We start from the raw sequence: 13,328 nt of genomic DNA, 5'->3' as shown, positions 1-13,328 counted from the left end.
CACAACTTCAGCAAATCTTATGAAAATAGTAAATTCCTGTCTCTCACTCCTCTGGATATAATAATTCAAATACAGTCTTAGGGACTAGAAGATATCCTGGCTCCTCTGCCCTTGACCTCATTCACCTAGAGAACAGAAGACTTCACGATGACAATGTACCTGCATTATCAACATCTGTTTCCAGCTAGACTTGACATATAAAATTCCCTCATGTATAATATTTTTAACACTCAATTTTCAATCAACATGAACTTAAAATATGTTAAAAGTAAAAGTTATAGAATCAGGAGTGTATATATAAATATACACTAAAAACTCTTTAATTTCAATTCTGCAAATGTTTTTAGTTCCTAGTTGGTATCCCTAAGAGGGAGCCCAGTGAATCCCTAAGAATAATCCCTAATAACAACTATTTTCTTAAAATCAGTCACTCAAAAGATTGGAAATAAATTTTCTTTTAGATTTGCTAACTTTTTTAATATATAGAATTTTAGAGGAATTAAAGCATTCACAACTGGAGATTGAAGATTTGGAAGGACTAAAGCACAAGCTACTGGAGATCAAAGGCTCTGATAATTCCAGATCTCCTCTTCTACTAACCTCTGGGACTTTATAAGAATAAATCACTTACTATACTTGCATCCGGGGTTTTTGGGGTTTTTGTTTTTTTTCTTTTTAGTGTGAGTTATGGTCTACATTAGCATTTCTGAGGTATTTGGGATTCATGAAACAAAAGAAAATGGAGGCTGAGCAAACATACAGTTGCCATTTCTTTTTTAGTAAGAACATAAACAATCATACACACTGCCATGTCTAGTTAAAATATTTCATTAAAGACATAAAGACATTAAAAACATTTCATTAAAAAGACATTCAAAACAAGTGCTTCACATTAAAAATATATGTAGTTCAAGAAAAAATTGCATATTATCTTTTTTTCCATTTTCATCATGGACTGGTAAAAATTTTATGAATGTCTAAAATCATTCCATGGACCTGTGTTTAAAAATCATTGAATTAAATGCTTCTTAACTTCCCTCTTCTGCTAGGAAACTCTATGATTTATATTCTTATTTCGACACATTATGCTAAGTAAATGTGATTAATATTACGTGACATGTCATTAAATGTAATTTACCTAATTCAATGTAATTAAATTAGGAAAAATACTTTTTTAAGAACAAGGGAAATATCTCCTAATGATTAGTGTAGGACTTTGCCCCGATACATTTTAACGCATACTACACACGTTAAAGTCCTTTTCAAAAAGTTCCTGTGGGAAATGACATTGTCATTTGAGTCTATTAAAGCATCATCTGGTTGCACAAACTAGAAAGAGAAGTGGCACTGTGGTTATACTAGTCTTTATCTTGGAGACCAAGAAGCCTTTGCAAATTTGTAGTATCATTTCCCTAAACAACTCTGGACCGAATTGTACTTCAGTTCCTCAGTTCTATATTTTTGCAGAGGCAGAAGCATAAGCCCTTGATTTTTTTTAAAAGTTTGCTGACAGAATCGAGATAACTTCTTACTACACCATGTATAATGAGGCAGTAGCATTAACAAGTGAAAGATGTAATAAATTAGACATCTCTTCATTTTAGAGAAGATGGAAACATCATTGGTTTTCTTTTCTCAATTAAGTATGTGCGAACCAAAAGAAAAAACTATTTTCAAGTTAATACACGGTTCAGGAAAAGAAGAAACAAGCAAAGAAGCCAAAAGCAGGTAAAATAATAATTTAAAAAATCAGCGTTTTACTTTTAAAAACATGATTGACATTGAATATTTGTTAGCAGTTGTTTTTAAAATATCTGATTGAAAATATATTGATTGTACTGTTACAACTGAAAAAAAGTATTTATTAGGAGTAAACAATTGTTAAATCTAAAGTGTTCTTTTTTTTTTTTTAAGTCCAACAATTTTAACCACACAGAAGAACCAGTAATAATACTTACGGAAATATAATCTCAAATATTTTATAGTCATGGCGGGGGGAGAAATAAGTATATTTCACATGTGCTATCTTAATTCCTCACAAACGTAGTATTTAAATAAGATGCTCAAGAAGACCACTGTGAGTGTGTCAGGAGTGGAGGTGGGTGAGAAAGGATGTTCATGTGATTACCAGTCACAAATCTGTTTGACAGTCAGAAAGAGAGATTTTAATTGTCATCCAAATTGTCCTGAAGCTAATGCCTTTTCATTACAGAGCTAAGGAAAAAAGAAATAGGCTAAGTCTTCTGGTGCAGAAACCTGTGTTTCACGATGATACTCCCTCCAGTAGATCTGGGCAATTGGCCAAAGAAACAAGGTGAATAACTTGTAATTATTGGTGGGGACATTTTGCTGATTCTATCATTAAAGATTTAAGAAAGAGGAAATTAGGGATTCCAATTTTATTGGAAATTATACAGTAATATAAGGAAGGTTAGAGATCTCATTTCAAAAAAAACTAGAAATATTCCATAAAATTGAACTATTTTAATAGCTTGAATTAAATAATCTCGTAAAAATTTAAAGATGTTCTTTTAAAATTATATGCCTGTCAATTTTAAATGATATATTTTACTCCTTATAAACTGATGAAATACTCATTAAGAGTGTGCACAATGTCATTGAAAAGTGCTATTCATCTCTTTCTTCAGCAGTTCAGAAAAAACGCCCTGGGTATAATATAAAGTAAAACACAAAAAGGGATGTCATGTCATTTTTAGCCATTTCTTTAGTTTAAAAAGGAAATGGAATAAGCTTATATACTAGGATAATACAAATTCTTCCAAACAGAAAATATGACCAATAAAAGATACAAGACAAATATATTCAATTCTCTCAATTATCATTTCTAAAACATTTATTGCATTAAAAACATTTCATATTTCTTACACCTTTAAAGCTTAATTAGTCAAACTTCCTGTATCTATTTTTTTTTAAAAATTGCTGCATATTGTGGTAAAAGTTTCAAGGAAATTGCAGTAAAAAAAAAAAGTTTGACTAAAAGATACTGTCAGTTTAGGTTCTTCTAGTTGATGAATTAAGAAAGATAATTGACCTGGTTTCCTTTTCTTTGTTTTTAACTGAAGACATGATTCGTTTTTCTGTTTAGAAATAAAATAATTCAAGAGAGGATAATGTTATTTTAACACATCATCTGATAGGCAAAATCCAAAAGAAGTTTGACTAATACTTTTGATCTTTTGTATAATAATCAAAGGAGAAATCCTGTGAAATATGACCAAAAAGAGCAGTATGGTAACATATATTGCAGCAGATACATAAATAGACTTCCTGCATGCTCCAGTATAAAACATTTTGTTTCTCAAACAGAATCTCCCCAGAAGAAGCAATAAAATGGGGTGAATCATTTGACAAACTGCTTTCCCATAAAGGTTAGTGCTATTTTCCCAAATATTTTATTATTTAATGGAAAAGTATATGAAATTTGTATGTAACGGTACAAAAACAGGCTGTCATAAAAATTTAGCCTGATTGAAATCATACAGCAATCTGAGTTTCTGATTCATAAAAATTACTAAATAATAGACTGGTTAACAAATAAACAGTATTTTTTGTATAAAAATAAAGAGTATTGTTCAAATATTTTTATGCTCTTAAAAACTACTTTTTGTGGATAAAATATTTCTTGGTGCTGGATGGATAGTTTCATCCAGTTTCACCCACTGGATGAATACAAATTTTCAGTGTTTATAATTTGTGAATGAGAAACTTGGTTTTATTAAATCCCATATTATCTATGTTATTTTTATTGTTAAGTGATCAAAAATATATAGAGTAGTTCTCTTGATGGACATTTTAGAAAACTTCATGAGAAGAGATGTTGTTTAATTTTATAAATATTCACTGGTTGAATCAGTCATCAGAATTTTGCAGAGGAGCTGAGGTTTAAGGTGGAGCTTTGTAGATGAGATGGAAAGTAAGGATGAATCCTGAGTTTGTTCAAGCAAGGGTTAAGAACAGGCTGCCAGAATTGCAACTTTTTAAGAGTCTACTTTCATAAGGCAGCAGGTGAGTAAGCAATTTTTTTCTTACCTTTATTCAGATTTCTTTCAGGTAGGAAAATTAACAGGTTAAGCTAAGTAGGCAATGAGGTTAAAAAAACACAGGGTTCATTGTTTCCCCACACAAAATCATGCAGAGTCTGCTTAAAAAGCAACACTTTATCACTGCCAAATAGCCACAGGTTTCATCTAGTCCACAACTTTTATTTGTATATCCAAGTCCTATTCCTTATCTCATTCTTTGAATGAGCTCTGGCTGACTACTGTTTACAGCACTGTCAGTGGTTTCCACATCCAGGGTGTCTACTGGAAGCAGGCGCTCCTATTGCTGGGTCAGCTGAGCTCAGGACTTGTAATTCAGCCCCAAGTACTGTGCACTGTTCGCTGAAACCAGCTTGTCTAGTCTGTCTTCATGTCCTGCAGTATTCTCATCCCTAACTGTTCACCCTCTATAAGGTTTTGGCAACTAGTTCACGTTCTCCTGAGTTTACTGACAGAGAATCCTATCTCTGCAGACAATCCCCGAAGACTCTCCCACTTCCAATGAAAATAGATTCTGCCTCTGGATTGTTATATTGACTCAGAGAAAGAAAAAGTATAGATAGAGAAATCAAGGCTTAAGTTTAGGCAAGAATGTCATCAGTGAAGATGGAGAGCCATGGTAAGAAAGGAAGTTTATGCTGAAAAAAGTTAATGTGTTACTCCAGCCTCATTTCACTGTAATGCTCTATCACTCCCTATTTGGAGAAAAACAATGTGAACAGCTTTCTTCAACTACCCATTTTTCTTCATTCCCAATATCCAGTCACATCTTGACTTTTGTTAAAATTCTTGCCAAATGTTATGTTGAACTTGTCTCCCATTCTCATCTCCATGGCGGCTGAGTTCAGGTATTTATCTAATTAACAGCCTGTGTGAAACTTTCCTCTGTAATTCATGCCTCCCAAAACTTATTTCTTTTTTTAATCTCCTATTATTTCCAACACTTGGGCACAACTCAGCCCTTGAGCCTCTTCATTAGTCATGGAAGGAAAAAAAAAGAAATGGAATTCACTTTTTTTTTTTCTTTTTTTCTGATTTAAATGTTTATTGTAAGGAAACATGACTTTTCATATGTGGATCTCCAAACCCAGCACATCACCTGGTAAATATTAAGTGCTTGAGTTATAGAATGAGATCTGTTGCTAGGAAAAATGTTAGTCTCGGGCTCCTTTAGAGATCTGAGTTCTGGTTCTCTTCTGTAGGACTTCCCTTGTGACTCAGCTGGTAAAGAATCTGCCTGCAATGTGGGAGACCTGGGTTTGATCGTTGGATTGGGAAGATCCCCTGGAGAAGGGAAAGGCTACCCACTCCAGTATTCTGGCCTGGAGAATTATGTGGAGTGTATAGTCCATGGGATCATGAATAGTCAGACATGACAGAGTGACTTTCACTTCACTTTACTTCTCTTCTGTAACACAATGGTTGTATACCCTTAGTTAAGCTTCCTAATCACTTTCACATTCAGCTTCCTCAACTCTAAATGGAGATAGCAATGTCTTTAGTGCCAATGTGAATAAATTTCTCTCAGGATTAAATGGTATGTAAGAAGCCAATAGCTGTTTGGCACTATTCGAATGTAAATGGTTTCTGTTATTATAAAAAATAATTATCATCTTTTTCTGTAATAACCTTTTTCTGTTTTGCAACCTACTCCAAGCTGTATTAGCATCACTTACAGGGTTAAATTTCAGTGGGAGGAACTATTATTGCTCATGATCAAAGTGATAACTAAATTATATTGGACTTCCAAAAACTTATGTTAATGGTATTCTTTTTATCAATCCCCCAAATCCAGTTTTTCTAAATTGCAAATCTTTTTGTAATATTAAGCTATAAAGCTTAAAATAGTCACCTAAAAATTCTCATGGTTGCAATGGTTAAATTCAGCTCATTTTTATTGACCTAACTGTAGGCCAGAAAGAAAAAAAAAAAAACAAGGAAAGTTCCTATACTCATGCACACACATACACACACATCAGAACTTTACCAGATTTTATAGGATTTCCCTTTAGTTAAACGTGTAATTTTCTCAAATTCTGTATGTCATATCTATACAAAGGAAATGGAAATGTATTAAATTAGTCAAATAGAGAGTGAAGTGATAAGTCAAAACAAAATACATGAGAAATTTGAATATTTGACAAAAACGCCTGATCCTAAAACCAAAATAGAATAAGTATTGGCATTTCAAGGAATGGAGCCATAGAGTAGAAGGTTCTTATGTTAGATTTTAGGGGATTAATAAAAAATTCACTAGCTGGACAAACAGAGAAAGAGATCATCCAAGCAGAAAGCCAACAGAAGCACGGGGCATTAAACACTGCATTTTATTTAGTGAACTGGAGAGAACATAATTTTTTATGGAGAAAAATAATTTGAAAAAGGGTGGCTGAGGATGACAGATAATAGACAAGACTAAACAGAAAGAACATTGTTTTTGCTATGCTCCACAGAAACTAAAGAATCCGTAGAGTATTTTGATAATTTCACTGTTATACTAAACTCTCTTAAAATTGATAAAAGGCACAAAACATAAAATCCAAGGAAATATAATCAAAGTAGGGACTTTAGTTAGTAACAATGAATCAGTATTTGTTTATTAATTGTAACTAATGTACCTTACCAATATAAGATGTTAATAATAGGCGGGAACTGCAGGTGTGGTGTGAGGCAGTTCTGTCTGAGCCTCCTAACTTTCCTGTAAATGTTACCCTAAAAGCAAATGATCATCTTTAAAAAATAGACTCAAACATGTTATATAGTAAATTTAACACAACACAGTCCATAAATAATTTTACTTCTGTTCCTCATGTGTTTCTATGCAGATATGAGGATAATTTTCCCCTGCCTTCCCTGTTGATTGACAGATTTGTCTGAAATGGCAAAATAAATCATAAAAATCTGTAATTTAAGGCTATTCATACATATCAATGATGTAGTTTAAGAAAAACAATCAATCAAAAACCAGGATCAGATTATCTGTTGTTCATAATCATCAGTTTCAAATTTAGTCATCAGTCTTCTTTCTTATTGACTTTATGAAAATAAATGTTACCAAAATGAACTTAGCAAATCAATAAATTCCAACAAAATTATATACATATATATTTACACTCACACAGGTAAGTGTATTTGTATGCATATGTGTATATGGCTCTGCTTAAGACAATTTTGAAAGTAAAACATTGCTGCTGAATAACATCATGTGCAAAACAATTGGCCAAATGACAATTTTTTAAAACAATTGTTTCAAAAACCATTTTTAAAAACAATTGTTCTTTAAATGCCTATAGAACTCACAATGTTTCATGTAGGCTTTAGAAAATCATTAAATGGAAATTATGTAGATGTGTGCAAGATTTCAACAGGCAGAGGTTATTTTTGAGTAGAGAAAAAGGCAGGAAAAAGGCCAGAGAAATAAGCAATTTGAATGTAACCTAGGAGAGCAAGTGTAGTGAACAGAGTAGTTGAGGCAGAGTAGTGAACAGACACGTTAGAAAATCAAGTTGTGAACAAATTTCAGAAGAGTTTGCTCATTAGAAGGCTTACTCTGATAGACAGAAAGGTAGAATTCTATGCATATGTTAAGGACTACATACAAGGCTGTTACAAATGTCAAAGTTAACCTCAAGTTAAAGGCTATTTTGGAATGAAAATGGATGAACTTGATGATTGACTGACTGTATAGATGTTATAAAGTGAGATGGTGAAGAAAAAGATGAACAAAAAAGGATGAGCCAAAGACCCCTAGATTCTGTTCTGTATTAATAGGAACATAACAGTGCTTTTTATCTATCAGAAATAGAGGGGGGGAAAAGATTTGGAGAAGGTAACAGGTTAGAGTTTGAACTTTAATTGCTGATAAACTTTTTCAGAAGTTTTGCAGGATTTTATAGACATACATCTAGAATATGGGAGAGTGATTGATGATAGAAAGATTTTCTAACCACCTCATATACTTGATACCTAATGTTTGAAATAGAAGTTTACTTCTTGTGAAGGGAATCTCTATCAATTTAAAAAGAAAAAACCTGCCTGTTTATTTCCTTTTTTCGAGCCATTACAAATAATACCAATTTTTTAGCCTTTTTATTGACAAGTATTGGCTTGGACTTCATTGGCTTGGACTTTTTGCACCCTAAATTGTGATTATACTAAGCTTCATTTTGAGAATAATTCATAGCAAGATAAGATAAAAGTAGAATATGTAAATCATTTCACCCCCTTGATTTAAAAATATGAGCTGATTATACTGTGGAAAATACATATCACTGACTTTGAGTAAAGGCTACAGGGAAACGCTCACTTCTCCTTTGGGAAAGGAAATGAGCGCTTCTTACACATTTCACCTTGTGGTTTTTCAAGTTGCCCGTCCCAATTTTCAGTTACTGGTGTTCTGCAAGATAAGAGATTCCAGGGTTCTGCAAAGTTAAATTTCTGAATCAAGCTGACCTATAACAAACAAGCAGTTACTTGATTTCTCCAAAAACAAAAGGTAAAGTCCAATCTAAATTATAAATGGACCACACAAATACATCAATATTGCAAAAGTAACCACAACATTCTGTGGCAGGTCAAAAGCCAAATATCAAAGGAGAAGCAAGGTAACCTAGTACTTAGCATATTACACTGTACTTGGGTTTTCAGCTTCAGTTTCTTGACTTTTTGTTTCATTTGGTTTCTTGGCATGAAAAAAATACTCCAACAGATGCCAGAGTTTCAATTTAGAAGCACGCAATTACAAGCATTTTGTTTGTATGACACACTGAGCCAGCTTCTTCCAGGGTAAATTCTAATCCCAGGTTCTATCAAGCACTTTTGGCAGAGGCATCACCACTGCTTCTTTCTGAAGAAGTCTTTAGTAAGTTATTGCTTCTGTGTGAGAAATGGTTCCATTGTGACCTGACTTCATGCAGCTGCTCAAAGTGCCTAGAGAAACAGGAAATAACCAGTATGCTAGGATAACCCTGCACAACATGGTGTATAATTATTTAAAAAGTCACTTACTTAAAGTTTTAAATAAATTAACTTTCTTATCATTCATCATTAATTTGTTTCTCTATTTAGTATTTATTCTTCCCTATTATGTTTGTATTATGCCAACAAAATCCATTCACTCTTGATTAACTCGCCACAAGCACTTGTAGCACACAGCGCTTTTCCTAATGTTAATGCTGTGACTTCATTTCCAATGTCTGTATCAAGCTTATGACTAAGCATAGTAACAAAGGGCTCTGGATGATATTTCAAAGCACAGCGGCTGTGCAGAACTAACACTCATTCGTGCTCTGTGGATTCCTGAAGGACGATATTTAAGTAGCACTTATGTTATTTCTGGAAAGCTTCTAAAGACAATCTGAAGCAATTTGGTTCCCCAGGTGGTACAGTGTTAAAGAATCTTCCTGTTAATGCAGGAGACATGGGTTAGATCCCTGGGTGGGGAAGATCCCCTGGAGAAGGAAATGGCAACACACTCTAATATTCTTGCTGGGAAAATCCCTTGGGCAGAGGAGCCTGGTGGTCTACAGTCCAAGGGTTGCAAAGAGTCAGACACGGCTGGGCGTGCACACACGCGCACGCATGCGCACACACATACACAAATGCCAGAGTTAGTCACCCCTGAAATTTTCCTTCCTTAGTCATTGGTCTATACATGTCTGTCTTGCCTGTTAATCTCCATATTCCCAACAGTCAAGACTTTGTTGTTTTATGCACTTAAGTGATAAATGTTCTATAATTGTAATCCAAATAAACCTAGGTTCAAACCCTTGTACCATCTTTCTCTACCTGTAAGATTCAGGGCAACTTAACTCTCTGAACTTCAGCTTCTTCATCTGTATAAATGGGTAGAACAGGACTTACTCTTAACTCAGAATGGATTAAAGAGCTAAATGTAAGACCAGAAACTGTAAAATTCTTAGAGGAAAACATAGGCAGAACACTCGATGGCATAAATCAAAGCAAGATCCTCTATGACCCATCTCCTAGAATAATGTAAATAAAAACAAAAGTAAACAAATGGGACCTGATTAAACTTAAACCTTTTGCATAGTAAAGGCAACTATAAGCAAGGTGAAAAGACAACCCTCAGAATGGGAGAAAATAATAGCACTGAAACAACTGACAAAGGATTAATTTCTAAAATATACAAACAGCACATACAACTCAATACCAGAAAAACAAACAACCCAATCAAAAAGTGGGAAAAAGACCTAAACAGACATTTCTCCAATGAAGACATACAGATGGCTAACAAACACATGAAAAGATGCTCAGCATCACTCTTTATTAGAGAAATGCAAATCAAAACTACAATGAGATATCACCTCACACAGGTCAGAATGGCCATCATCAAAAAGTCTACAAACAATAAATGCTGGAGAGGGTGTGGAGAAAATGAACACTCTTGCACTGTTGGTGGGAATGTAAATTGATACAGCCACTATGGAAGACAGTATGGAGATTCCTTAAAACACTAGGAATAAAACCACCATATGACCCAGAAATCCCACTCCTAGGCATGTACCCTGAAGAAAACAAAATTGAAAAAGACACATGTATCTCATTTTCATTGCAGAACTATTTACAATAGCTAGAACATGGAAGCAACCTAGATGTCCATTGACAGATGAATGGATAAAGAAGTTGTGGTACATTTACACAATGGAATATTAATCAGTCATAAAAAGGAATGCCTTTGAGTCAGTTCCAATAGGTGGATGAACCTACAACCTATTATACAAAATGAAGTAAGTCAGAAAGAGAAAGATAAATATCATACTCTGATACATATATACAGAATCTAGAAAATGGTACTGAGAAATTTAATTACTGGGCAGCAATGGAGAAACGGACATAGAGAATAGACTTATGGACATGGGGAGAGGGGAGGAGAGGATGAGATGTATGGAAAGAGTAATGTGGAAACTTACATTACCATATATAAAATAGATGGCCAACGGGAACTTGCTGTTTGGCTCAGAAAACTCAAACAGGGCCTCTGTATCAACCTAGAGAGGTGGGATGGGGAGAGAGGTGGGAGGGAGGTTCAAAAGGGAGGGGATATATGTATACCTAGATAATCATGATGGTGTGATCACTCACCTAGAGCCAGACATCCTGGAATGTGAAGTCAAGTGGGCCTTAGAAAGCATCACTACGAACAAAGCTAGTGGACGTGATGGAATTCCAATTGAGCTATTTCAAGTCATGAAAGATGATGCTGTGAAAGTGCTGCACTCAATATGCCAGCAAATATGGAAAACTCAGCAGTGGCCACAGGACTGGAAAAGGTCACTTTTCATTCCAATCCCAAAGAAAGGCAATGCCAAAGAATGCTCAAACTACCACACAATTGTACTCATCTCACATGCTAGTAAAGTAATGCTCACAATTTTCCAAGCCAGGCTTCAGCAATACGTGAACCGTGAACTTCCAGATGTTCAAACTGCTTTTAGAAAAGGCAGAGGAACCAGAGATCAAATTGCCAAAATCCAGTGGATCATGGAAAAAGCAAGAGAGTTCCAGAAAAATATCTATTTCTGCTTTATTGACTATGCCAAAGCCTTTGACTGTATGGATCACAATAAACTGTGGAAAATTCTCAAAGAGATGGGAATACCAGACCAACTGAACTGCCTCTTGAGAAACCTGTATGCAGGTCAGGAAGCAACAGTTAGAACTGGACATGGAAAAACAGACTGGTTCCAAATAGGAAAAGGAGTACGTCAAGGCTATATAGTGTCACCCTGCTTATTTAACTTAGATGCAGAGTACATCTTGAGAAAGGCTGGGCTAGAAGAAGCACAAGCTGGAATCAGGATTGCTGGGAGAAATATCAATAACCTCAGATATGCAGATGACACCACCCTTATGGCAGAAAGCAAAGAACTAAAGAGCCTCTTGATAAAAGTGAAAGAGGAGAGTGAAAAAGTTGGCTTAAAGCTCAACATTCAGAAAATGAAGATCATGGCATCTGGTCCCATCACTTCATGGGAAATAGATGGGGAAACAGTGGAAACTGTCAGACTTTATTTTGGGGGGCTCCAAAATCATGGCAGATGGTGATTGCAGCCATGAAATTAAAAGATGCTTACTCCTTGGAAGAAAAGTTATGACCAACCTAGACAGCATATTAAAAAGCAGAGACATTACTTTGCCACCAAAGGTCTGTCTAGTCAAGGCTATGGTTTTTCCTGTGGTCATGTATGGATGTGAGAGTTGGACTGTGAAGAAAGCTGAGCACTGGAGAATTGATGCTTTTGAACTGTGGTGTTGGAGAAGACTCTTGAGAGTCCCTTGGGCTGCAAGGAGATCCAACCGGTCCATTATGAAGGAGATCAGCCCTGGGATTTCTTAGGATGGAATGATGCTAAAGCTGAAACTCCAGTACTTTGGCCACCTCATGCAAAGAGTTATCTCGTTGGAAAAGACTGTGATGCTGGGAGGGATTGGGGACAGGAGGGGAAGGGGACGACAGAGGATGAGTTGGCTGGATGGCATCACTGGCTCGATGAACGTGAGTCTGAGTGAACTCTGGGAGTTGGTGATGGACAGGGAGCCCTGGCGTGCTGCGATTCATGGGGTTGCAAAGAGTCGGACACAACTGAGTGACTAAACTGAACTGAACTGATGGCTCATTCATGTTGAGATTTGACAGAAAACAACAAAATTCTGTAAAGCAATTATCCTTCAACAAGAAGATAATTAAATTTTTAAAAATTAAATGTAACTTCCCTAATCAAAGGCACATAGCAATGCACCAATAACTTATAAAAGACTCAAAACTTGCAGCTGCTGTAATTAATATTATTGCCTTTTCAGTTTATATTACAGTTTTAAGGTTCATACTAGGTGTTTCACAAATAATTAAGAGATAGATGCAGGAAGTTATTTTTAATGAGTAACACTTTCAGTTGTCTGGCATATCGATGATCTCCTTTAGGTGTCAATATAAAAAACAGTTTATTATACTTGAGATTTATTAATAAGAAAAGTAATAGCCGTTTCCTCCTAAAATTGTCACAGTTATTTATCAACTGGCTTTAAGAATAATCCAGTATTTAAAAACTGATTAGTCCATGCTTCCATGTGACATATGGATAGAATAAAATGCAAAAAAGCCTTTCTCTTCACTGAGGTCAAAGTAACTTTATCCATAAAACCAATAAAACATATTCTTAGTTGCCTCTCTCCAATCTAGATCTGACGTGGAACAGACCATTCTGTTGTAAGGCATTTTATTTGCTAGCTTTGCTTTAATTTCCG

At 35.0% G+C, this 13,328-nt stretch overlaps 1 protein-coding gene across 1 annotated transcript in view; it reads left to right on the top strand.

Moving 5' to 3' along the window:
* Window positions 1-1,609: 1,609 nt before the first annotated feature.
* RGS18 (regulator of G protein signaling 18) overlaps window positions 1,610-13,328 on the top strand; it is a 28,896-nt gene continuing 17,177 nt past the window's right edge. The window contains exons 1-3 of the mRNA XM_052654207.1: window positions 1,610-1,728; window positions 2,213-2,314; window positions 3,328-3,389. Coding sequence (XP_052510167.1) covers window positions 1,610-1,728; window positions 2,213-2,314; window positions 3,328-3,389 — 283 coding nt within the window. The remainder of the gene's footprint in view (window positions 1,729-2,212; window positions 2,315-3,327; window positions 3,390-13,328) is intronic.

Source organism: Budorcas taxicolor, chromosome 16, assembly GCF_023091745.1.
Source record: "Budorcas taxicolor isolate Tak-1 chromosome 16, Takin1.1, whole genome shotgun sequence".
Lineage (NCBI taxonomy): Eukaryota > Metazoa > Chordata > Mammalia > Artiodactyla > Bovidae > Budorcas > Budorcas taxicolor.
The sequence above is the reverse complement of the archived record's forward strand: the minus strand, read 5'-3'. Positions and strand labels throughout refer to the sequence as shown.